Genomic DNA, 12042 nt, shown 5'->3' with positions numbered 1-12042 from the left:
CTCTGCCCTGGTGAGACCACACCTGGAATACCGTGTCCAGTTTTGGGCTTCCCAATTCAAGAGAGACAGGGACCTACTGGAGACAGTACAATGGAGAGATACCAGGACAATCAAGGGACTTGAAAATCTCTCATATGAAAGACAGACTGAGAGAACTGGGGCTGTTTAGTCTTGAAAAAAGAAGGCTGAGGGGGGACCTTATTAATGTATATAAATACCTGAGGAGTTGGGGTTCAAGAGGAAGGGGCCAGTTTCTTCACAGCGGTGCCCACTAATACGACAAGGAATAATGGGGTTTGAGTTAGAACCTAGAAGTTCCACCTCAACATGAGGAGAAACTTCTTTACCAGGAGGGTGACAGAGCCCTGGCACAGGCTGCCCAGAGAGGTTGTGGAGTCTCCTTCTCTGGAGACTTTCAAAACCCACCTGGATGCGTTCCTGTGTGGTTGCCCTCGGGGATCCTGCTCTGGCGGGAGGGTTGGACCAGATGATCACTGGAGGTCCCTCCCAACCCCAAACATTCTACGATTCTATGATATTTGGCATTTAATTTGTCATAAGAGAGCATTACAAGAGCTGTTATTAGCACAAGGTTGGGCCAAACCCCCACTATTGTAATATTAAAAGCAAGACCAGACAGAGAATAATCCTACAACATCCTAGGTAAAACAGGAACCAAAGGGCTTTTTGAGCAGCTACCTAAAAAACACTACTTCTACACAATTTTTACTTCTAGTGTACACCACATTTTACAGTAGAAAAAAGGTCAACGTTGAAATAAAACTTTTTCCAAGTAAAAACAACATGCCACCAAGAATGCTCTGATGTGAGACTTGCATTATATGTATTTTTATCAGAGTACATACAATACTACTATGTGAAATGCAGCACACAGTCATTTCATAAAACTCTGATTACCTAGAATTACTGAGATATTAAAGATTCCTTGATTTCCCACTCCGAGGGGCACTTAAAATGCAACTTCTCATAATTAAGGCAACAGCATTCACAACTGGCTCTCAGACATGTTAATGCTTCTCTAGTCAAGCCAAGCTATGTGACAGAAAAAAAAAGTTTTGCTCTATCTCAAGTCCTATTTCAGTGACAAGACCAAGAACAGGGGAAAAAAAAATGTTGAGGCTTTGTTTTTTCAATATGGTACACACAGCCTACATACTTCAACAAAAATGCACTGGCAATAGCCAGGTTTAATTACCAGGAAGTAAATTACTATGAAAGCCACAAAATTATGTCAACTGGCAAACGTTAACACGTAAACAAAAAATTGGCATATCAGAAAAAAGGGTAATAAAAACCACCGATGATCCAGTACTTGTATTCTTGTTTTACTTCATGTACTCTGTAATGAATATTTTCAAAACATTTCTTTCACACAGGGCCCTTTGCATACTGAAACTTTTGAATTGTATGGTCACATGCCACTAAAATAACAACAGTTGTAGCTTTTGACATGCTGGAGTGTTGAGGCCGTGTCCAAGAAAATGAACAGATGGAATATAATCAGAGAGTAGTGTGGAAATGTTTAGTTCACAAATCACTGGCCAGGAGCTGTTATTACTGCTTCATTATTTCCAGTGAAAGCAACTGGAAATTTTATTTCCATCTCAAAAATGCACAGCCTGCCAGATTCTCATTTCAGCATCCATTGCTGCGCATCTTTGATGTCGTTCTTACGCTTCTATCAGGTAGTCCCTTACATGCTTTCACAGCATGTGTTCTGTCAGCTGGAAACAACCTCTCTCCAGTAACATCACAGATTTTAATCCTTCCCATATATATATATTTCTGGTTTCAAGCCAGCAATGTAATTTGTTGCTGCCTTGGTATTTTCACAGCTCCCAGCGTATTACATGGCAATCTTCCAATTCTATAGCAAGAGATCACTAGGGGCCAGCTTATCACGTCAGCTCCTCCACACAGCTGTCATTTGTTCCTTCCCATATTGTTCCAGCATCGATACAGGATTTGTGGCACTGGCACGAATTAGGAGAGAGCATTCAAATTCCTACTTCAGAGCTGTGAACAGAAAACATTAACAACTTCTGTGGTGACACATCTCTTGCACCACACCAAGTTTAACCCCAGAATAAGACAGAGGTTCCACAGGTTAACCAATTCTGCTTTATTATCTATTTTCCTCAAAGTGAGTCTCTGCCATTTAATTACTCAAATTACTACTTAGGGTCTCTGTGAGATGTTCCTTGCCTACTCACTTGTTAAGCTCACCTCTATTTCTTCCTATCCCATCTTTTCCTCCTCTATTGATCTGTAAGCAGGAACGAGGTTTGCATATTTTAGTCTCTTGTTCATCTGTCCACAGGTAGCTCTCACTCATTGTGTTTACTCCCTCTATTTTTTCCACCTGTGTGCCAACAGCTCCAGGAGAAAGCTACTGCTTCCTCTACGTCTCTTCTAAAGATCCATGGAGTATCTGGTGTGCAGCCAACCACACCAGGGAAATACCCCATTGACTAAACTGACTTCGCACGCTGCCCCTACAAGCTGAGAACTACAGACACCATGAGGCACAGCCTCATATTTCTGGAAGTAGTTTCTGGATTCTTAACTACAACACATTATCTGCACCGAAAGCAAAACCTGTCTCATCTAGAAGGCACGGCATTATCCATTACCAAGCAGGGCATAAACCACTGATCAGGAAGCTGTATCACAAGTTTTCATCCATTCGTGTTCTCTCTTGTTCGGAGGGAACAAAATACTAAGTCAAAACTCAGTATTTTGGGAAATAAGCTGCACTCTGCAAAGCTACATATCTGCACATTTATCACACATGTCCTTATCTGGGCCTCCTCACCCTGAAGACAGAAATTGCATTATTCTAACAAACTGTTCACAGCCTGATAAAATTACAAGGAAGCTGCATGTAAAGTTGAAGGTATTTATTAATCTCTCCTTTTACTTGTAGCAGTATCAGATCAGTGCCTCCATTCACATTATCTCCAGAGAAGCAGGACTGTCACGTTTTTAAGCAAAGGGCCTAAAAATGGCCAATGATATATTAAGGTACCGTCTAATAACTTGAGCTTACTACATAAACGTGGCACATTCTAACAAGGACAGCTAGTAAAATACTTATCTACTTCATTACCAGGAAGAATTATTATTCACCACCTTAGAGATGTTAATGTTCTGCTGTTTTGCTCATTAAAATATTTGTGAGGACCCAGCCATGTTGGGCATCTCTAAAACAGTGACATTAGTAAGGCTAGAGAGGAGATGTTCCTTGGGTCTGTGCCTGAGCCTCATGTTAACCAATATTTGAATATCAACAGAATTGAATGAAAGGTTACCTTGTCCAAAACCACCAAAATATGACCAATAATTAAAGATGCTGCCTTATACTTGAGCAAAAGTACTGAAGTCCCATGCACAACAAGGGCAAAAGCAGAAGAGGGAAAGATATTTCTCACCAAGCTCTAACAATTTAATTGTCAGCTGTAGAACAGTATGTTTTGACAGTTTTCAGGCAACAGTTACTTTCTGAAGTAAAGCCTCCCAGATTTCCTCCTCACCTGAATGTTTTCTCCTCTACTGAATTTTAAATTTCAGGTTTTTATTCCAGTAGTGATATGCTTTTCTTGTTCTGCTTTCCTAAGGAATTAAGGATCAGCTGACAATAGCAGTCATTTCAACAAAGTCTGATGGGAGAAAAGCTTCAGTTCTCACATACTTCATGAAAATAAGCAGGCTTGCTGGAGATCTAGACGAACACTTCCACTGAGGTAAAGGCTGAGCATAAGCACAACAGTGGTCTGGCCAGCTGCATAACTACTCATCCCACATACTCACCAAATCAGTTCATGCACCTGCAGCTACACAACGTGATTGCAGCTTCTTGCCCAAGCAGGAATTTGCAGGCCACAGAAGAGAGCTTATATATGGACTGGAATTAGTAGAGGAAGTTTGGGGACAATCCAGGAAGATAAAGTCTAGGCTGAGATCCAACTGTATTAGTTCTTTCACTTCTTGACCTCCTTCCCTGCACTTATATCATCATGGTAAAAAACAAGCCCCCACCAAAGCAGCTTGCATCTCCACAATGAGCTTATTCACAGCATACGTGCAACTCACAAACATCAAGATAAAGATCATCCACCAGGACACTAGCATACTCAGCCAACTTTAAAGTTTTGGAAATTACTGATCTTTGCTTATTCTAGCAAGAGTTTACATCATTTTTGCTATAGCAACAAGCCAGCATCATACTCTTGGCATTGCAGCACAGCTTATCCAACAGAAGCTGTTACAAAGCAAAAGCATGGGCAGACAAACCTAGGTACTTTCTTGCACATTAAAATCTCAGAGAAGCCAAGAGAAACCTCCACATGTTTTCAAGACGAGTTATTTTTCCTTGGAACACTGCCTGCAGGGCAATAATTCTTTGACTGTTACTCATGAGCAGACTTGGCCATCAGTCAGTCCAAATACACCAGCGGCCCAGAAGACTTATGAAACTTAGAGGTGGTGCAGGATGCTAAAAATCTTCCCAGCAGATGGGAGACAGTCTCATGAGGACAAATACATTATTTTTTGTTTTCAACCTGGAAAGAAAATTACTCAGCACTGAGACAGCTCTAAATTAACACTTGCAACTGAACTGAGCAAAATAACATCTTTGAGACCAGAGCAATAAACACAGTGTTTGTGAAAGAAAAAATTGACAACTTCAGCTGCATAAAGACAAATGTTTAAAGGGAATTCATTGCCCAGCTGAGAACAGCACCATCTGACCCCACAAGGCAGCTTGTTCTAGAATACTTCAGCTTTATCACCTCAGTTCACTAAATGAGTAGAGGTTGTCAGATATCTGAAATGGCATTTACAGCTATCCACTAGCTCCGAAAACTAAGACACTAAGAAGAGTTTTAGAAAGAAGCAATTTACACACCGTAACAGCTGATCTCATGCAAAAAAGCTAATGGGCTAGAAAGAACTTCTGCCTCTCCCACTATTCTAGAACTCACAGAATCACACAATTATTGAGGCCGGAAAAGACCTCCGAGATCATCAAGTCCAGCCTAGGACTCAACAGCACCACATCGGCCAGACCATGGCACTAAGTGCCAAATCCAGCCTTTCCTTAAACCCCTCCAGGGACGGTGAGTGCACCACTTCCCTGGGCAGAGCGTTCCAATTCAGCCCTCATCTCACTGATGCAGTTCGACAAATGAATATGAACTTCCTAACCAAACTATCACACATAGTCCTCGCGTTCTTGTGTCTTATGCTGAAACACCACTTGTCACTGGGTGGCATCCATACCTCCAGCACAGTCAGGCTCCAAGAGATATCTTTAGCCAACACAAGGTACACCCTTAAAGCTTCCCAGACAGAAGTTTCCTCACTGATTGAGCAGTGAGTGGACACAGCGTGCTCAGCCCAATGTGCAATGACAACAGTGTCTATCTGTTCAAGTTGCCAGCCAAAAGGCAACTTAATACATAAGGGTTCAGCACGTAAAGAGCAAAGACAGACTCATTGACAACTAAGGAACCTACCAAAATCCTTTATTTGCCTGCTACAACAGCAAATACTCCTATCTCCTCAAACAGAAGCTCTACTCAGAGAATATCAAAGAATTAGTGATATCCTAAAGTTAAGGAGCCATCTCAAGGCTGGATGAAAAATTCCATCTCAGAGTCCACTTGATACATACCCCTTGTGTTGAGTCATTAAAATGTACACAAGCAGTACATTGTCCCGGCAGGGCCCCTATCCTGAAGGTTAGAGCATGGAAGCCACCTTCAGGCTCTACCACTCTGAGGAATATGTAGTGACACATGAAGTAATTAAGCATTCCTTCAGGCATTTACACTGCGCCGCAGTGCAACTTAAAGCTAAACAGAAGGAAAGCTTTGCTGCACACAAATAGTATGTTGAAACTGTATTTTAGGTGCTCATACTAAACTTAACCAGCCCAGTTACAGAAGCTACACTACGGAGAGCAATCAGCTCATTGAGTTTGTCATTTGAATTTGCACTTGTCAATGCCCAGATCCCCCAATGCGGAACAGCTTCCGCAGAAGAGTTTTTTTGCATGCAACTCCAATTGTCTGGTGTCCAGTCAGGCACGTCACAGCTGCATGGCTGCTGAGCAAGCCACAAACTGACCCTGTCCAAAGGACTAGGTCCCCTTTAAGACACAACCAATTAAGTTAATCACCAAGTCTCAGGCTAAACTTAAGCTTGCAAGTAAGTCCCATCTCTTGCATACTTAATGTGATTGGAAATCCTAACATTTGCAGTATTTAAAGCAGGTCTCACACCAGAACTACCTTGGCAATGTTCTGGATTGCTGTTAAAAATGGTATTTTAACAGTACGGATGTCTGAACAATCCAAGCAGTTTTTCTTTTCAAGAATTACAATTTCTACCATCATTTGCTACAAGACATCTTCCATATACAAAAGCATATATGAAACTGGTTTATAGCTAGCTGGTACCCATATCAAAGTCACCGTTTAATTCAGCAGCAAGACAAGGGGGCAGAAAGGGGCTGGGGGAACTACATCGTTCCCTTTTTCCCCCTCTCTGTGCTTGCATGACACACCTGTAAACTTGATCACACAAATAGATTTCTTTAACATTCAATTTCAGAGATGCCTAGAATAGGAAGTTTTAAGAGACATGATACTCAAAGAGTAGACTTACGTGGTCATTTTCAATGTTCTGCAGCAGCCTCGGGTCATCAAATTCACATGATTCACTGGTGGAAGGAGGTAGCTGGCTGCAGAGCAAGACAAGCAAATTCAAACCTAACAGTGGCAACATTTCCACTCTTACTACTTTATCTATTCTGTTGGGACACTAAGGAAAAACAAAGTGAGATTCCACTGTCCTTGGAAGTACTGTAAAGACCATATAAGTATGTACAAAATGCTAAAAATGAGCAATAATTCCTTCAGAACACCAGCAAGAAACCCAAAATAGTTATGCTTAAAAGTGTATTTGAGAAGTGTCATGCTTCTTAGGACATACGTAGCATAAGCAAGTTTTAAGTGTACTTAAAAATACACTGATATCAAGGTGACTTGCTTTTAATATAGGTCAAAGTTCAATATCCCTAAGCTCCCCCTCTAGTCAGCGACTTCTGCTTCAGGTTGATCTCTGAAGATTTTAAGCTTGAGTACTCTAAATTCGTACCTGGAAGAAACTCTCCCACAGAACCAACTAGAAGAGCACCTCCCAAGAAGAGAAAAGATGGTAAGTGAAGGAAATAGCAACATATCAGAAGAAAGTGACAATCATATCATGTCACCTTCCTAAAAGGTGATTGTAAAAACGAGATAGACCAGCGGAAAAGCCCAACTTAGTTTAGCAGAAAGCGGCCAGCAACATTCAATGTCCACCTGCTTCTTGGGCAGCTACTCACTACTGCTATCTGCTGAAGCCACATCAGCCCTCTCTGGCTCTTGAGTCCTTCCTATTAATCTGAACTTGCTACAGTGACACCCACATAACATTTCTAGATTATCCCTCCTTTCTGTAGAATGGGACAGGCTCATCCCTCTATTCACTAAATATCTAAATACGTGTGGTTCTCTTGACATGAGACACCTCCATATAAAGCTCTTTCCAGATTTAATTATTAAAACAGCATTTTGATAAAGAAGTTCCTTTTCTTCACCTTGTCAGGTTTGAAATTTGTAATTGCAAAGTAATATTCAGTCTCTAGCTAGACGTAAGGTTACTCCTAGTTGGTAATTTGGTTGTCTGTGGTTATAAATAAGCACTGCATTACCATGCATCTAAGCCACCCCAGCTACTGCCTATCCACCACACCCCCTTTCACCCACCATGTCTCTGTGCAGAAGAAAAGATCCATCACTACCCACTCGCTCTGCATTTGACTCCTGCTGGAAGAGCATTTCACTCAAACACACTGCTCCCTTGGGATTCTTCCAGTCCCAAACTGAGAAGTAATCTTTACATATATAAATTGTCTCTGCTCTGCTGTACAAAACACAAACGTCTTAGAATATATTTACCTGAAGTCTTCTGATGAACGCTCTCTTTCCAGCTCAGGAAAGTGACTGAGGGGTGGAAAAACAAAACAAAACAACAACAACAAAAAAAGAATATTTGTTCCACTTAAATCACAAAAAATAAAAAATAGGTAGAAAGTGAAGATGAGTCATCACACATAAACATATGCTAGAACCATGCATTCAGCTGCTGAGGCATTTGAACCAAGTTTTCTGCCTTTTAATGTATCTAACTTAGCTCCCATGAAATTCAAAGGTTAATGTGCACAGAGATCTTAAAACTACCCACTTAAAACTAAGCAAAGAAAGACTTAGTATTCAAGACTCAAAATGCCAAGTGCTATGAAATACTGGCATGACTCACCAGGATCCTTTGGACAGAAACAGAGCAAAACCAAGTAAGTAGGTAACCCTCTCAGGCAAGGAGTATTTAACTCTACAACTACAATTACAGCTATGTAGTCATAACAAAATCCTGGATCACCTGAATAAGTCACAGAAACATCACAATTGCTACCCTTGGGATGCCCCTTCTTCCCTCTGCAAAGCCTAGAGGTTATTTAGCACTTCTGATTTAGTTTAAATCAAAATCATGATCAGGTAAGTTAAGAAGTAAGTTTTCTTTTTTTCATGTAATGTACTGCTGAGGTTATCTTGCAGGACATGAAAATGAGATATTAACTGATACAACACAATATACTACAATACCGACTGGAAACCAGAATGTTCTAACCGTGTTCTAATATATAAGTATCTACCATTAAAAAAAGGCATATAAAACCACAGAACTTTAAAGTCATACCTACCCATATGTCACTCCTGCAATACTACATTTCTTGAAGTTCATGATATTGCATGTTAGAGTACCTGTTTTATCAGAAAACAGGTATTTTACCTGCAAGAAAAAAAAAAAAGTCTAATTTTCAACTTGCAAAGTAACAAAACTCAAAGTGAAAAATAAATTAACTCTCAGGAAGACTCTGGAAGACACATATGGCTCAAATATCACAGTATTGGCCAATACAGGCTTATTCCAGCTTGGTTTGTCTCACAATAAAGAGAGATCAGGACAGTTACTGGCATTATTTCTTAACTCTAAATGCAGAAAGGCTCAAATAGAAGGTATCAATGATAAGACTTCAGTGTAGGCCATATCGGTGTACCTGGTTTGGGCTAGTTGAACATTCATCAAATTTTCCAACTATACTAAAGCCAAACTGCAATATGGGAAATTAAACACATTTAAGGCTGTTGAAGAACCACTAGAATTCAACACACTCAAGAAATTTCGTGTTACAGAGATCATCAAGCATTTATTTGGGATTTCCACCCTCACCATAAAACAATACTGTGCAAGGAACATCCTAGAATAAGCCCTTAGGGGTATTGCGCAGGCAAACACAAGCTGACTTTTCTGGTACGCAGTCACGAGCAGTCCTGCAGTACAAGATGCACAATCACAGTCAACACTGTCCAAGCTAATAATGCCTCAAAAGAAACCAGCAACTTCCAGCTAGAACTTGGAAACCAGTGCAACACATCAACACAACTTCTTGGAGCTTTAACAGCCTCAAAGATTCCCACCTTCCATAGGCCACAGGGAAGCAAAATGAATTGCAAGCTGAATTCCACACTGTTTTGCCTCTGCACCAGGTTAGATTTTAAATCAGCATCAGACAGGAATAAATCATGCTAATACAGGAGTTACCCAATTTAAAGACAAGGATATTTTGCGTAGAGGGGCAAGAAGGCTTTCCTCAATATTTGGACTTGAGTTCAAGACAGTGCTCTACATAATTACTTAAGGGACCATTCAGCTGTGTACTACGATGCTTCTAAGTACAGCTTTGAAAATGGAGCATGTGCCAGTTAAAAGTCAAAGTGGGTACCCAAACATCTGAGCAACTTCAAGTCATTAATAATTCTAATACGTAATGATTTAAAAATGCGCCTGTGAACAAATAATTCAATTAATGAATCCATAACTTCAGCCTCATTACATGGCATCACTAGTAAGCCATTACTGAAAACAACACATGGACCAACAATATACATTATGCCACATAAAAAATTTACTTCAGGAACACTATCATAATTCGAAGGTTGATAACTTCGTATCAAAACAACCTAAATATAAATCAAATTTTAACAATTCTAAGGAAAAGGCCCATTTGATTAAGTGGGAAAAATACTGACTGTCGCTTTACCCAGCAGCACAGAATAATTACATAGTTTACATACATAAGCATTGTCTCTAACACTGAATTCACACATATTACAGAGTTCATGTGGTTCAGTTACATACTGTGACTTCAGTGGTCAAGGAAAAGCTAGGGTTTTTCAATGGTACTACAGAATTCCAATAGCTAAGTAGTATTTTCCAGTAACCTTGTTTTGGGGAACCCTCCCATTTTGGAAAAAAATATCTTATTTGCAACTTTTTTAACAAATACCTTAAACCAACTGAAGTTAGAGTTATCCTTAACCGAAAGAAAACTGGAAATACTTGAAGGAATACAATCTAAATTAGGAATAGAACTGCAAATTTTTTTGACTTGCGTTTCCTGTGAGGTAGTCAGAAACATGAAAAACTAACAACACAGGCTGAGGCTGTTGGCCTGCTCTTCAGTCTAAATTATTGAGTTTTACACTCTGTTCCAGTATAGACAGTCATAACCACAAAGCATCTCTCCAACACCCTTAAGGAAAAAAGTCCGTTTAGAGTGAACATAAAGATTCTATTCCCAGACTTACAACCGCCTGTATCACCTCAAACTTAACCCTGTTATTTTACTTGTAAGACCTGGACTAACAAAAGTAAAGATGTCCCATTAACATGAGCAACAGAACAAAGCAGATTTGTACAGCATGCTCTCATACCTGCCTCCCTAGAACATATCACAAACGTAACACTTAAGAAAATGTTGTCTTACCTGCCCAAGCTCCTCATTAAGGTTTGAGGTTCTAGCCATTGCAGGTGTATCTGTTTCAGGATAATACATATCTATGTCCTGAAATGAGAGAAAAATGAAAACCTATGCTATGCAAATTAACAACCGAAATCTCCAAACTCCTTCCAGTCAGTTCCAACTCGGCTTGATTCACTTAACTCCACTGGTGGAAGATCTGAAGGCCTGAGACACAAATAGCATTCCAGGCTGAACAGCAGTGCCACTTTTCCAGAGTATACCTCTGTACTACATGTAAAGCCAGATTCAATTATAGGTAATTACCTTTTTATTCATTGCATCTCTAGCTGAAGAATTTAGTACAGTAGGAAGAAGTTCTAACAGGCATTAGCCATGCTAATCATAGGTCTTCAATTACAGTAACGTAATTTACTCTAGTCACATCCATGACTGAAGAGGCAATTTAAGCGACTCTGAAATCGACTCCTATTACTACATTTAATTGGGAGCATGAACAAAACAGCTGCTACAAGAACCAAGGCAATTTCTCAGATAAGCTAGTTAAGCATCTCCAATACATTTTAAGCAGCTCACAACACATTATACCTTACTTGTATTTTAGAGGAACCACTATAACTTCAGTGAAAGTCCAAGGATTAGCACCAAGATAAGGTATCCCTTTCATTTTTACTCAGCTTAGTAGACATCACTACAGTAATTTTAGTTCACAACTGATAAGAAACACATTTTGAAGTCAAAGCTTGTATGAACAGAGATCACTGTTTCATTGCATGAGGCATGACCAACTCATCTCCTTACAGAAATACTGTGATTCATATCAGAGGTGACCTTAAGGCCACCCTCAGGATTTAAAAACACAAAAAAAACAACTCAAAAGACACCACCCCCCCCGGCTATGTCTAGTCATTCCCTCTACTGTGGCTGAGAAAAGCTAGAAGGTACTGGAGAGCTGTCAAAACTTATTTACTGAACATGAGTCAGCTGAGACCTCCTTCAACCAAAAGAGCTGAGCCTTCCTTCTCATCCTTAAAGCCTAAAATATACAAGAGTGATCATTTGCACAGATCTTCCTACAACTAAATATT

At 40.0% G+C, this 12042-nt stretch overlaps 1 protein-coding gene across 1 annotated transcript in view; it reads right to left on the bottom strand.

Moving 5' to 3' along the window:
- ATP8A2 (ATPase, aminophospholipid transporter, class I, type 8A, member 2) overlaps positions 1–12042 on the bottom strand; it is a 49448-nt gene that overhangs the window by 20450 nt on the left and 16956 nt on the right. Inside the window, exons 11-14 of the mRNA XM_009876721.1 lie at positions 10961–11038; positions 8834–8922; positions 8031–8075; positions 6694–6769 (exon numbers count right to left, since the gene is read on the bottom strand). Of these exons, the coding sequence (XP_009875023.1) occupies positions 6694–6769; positions 8031–8075; positions 8834–8922; positions 10961–11038 (288 nt within the window). The remainder of the gene's footprint in view (positions 1–6693; positions 6770–8030; positions 8076–8833; positions 8923–10960; positions 11039–12042) is intronic.

The sequence above is a fragment of the Apaloderma vittatum genome, unplaced genomic scaffold, assembly GCF_000703405.1.
Source record: "Apaloderma vittatum isolate BGI_N311 unplaced genomic scaffold, ASM70340v1 scaffold8699, whole genome shotgun sequence".
NCBI lineage: Eukaryota > Metazoa > Chordata > Aves > Trogoniformes > Trogonidae > Apaloderma > Apaloderma vittatum.
The sequence above is the reverse complement of the archived record's forward strand: the minus strand, read 5'-3'. Positions and strand labels throughout refer to the sequence as shown.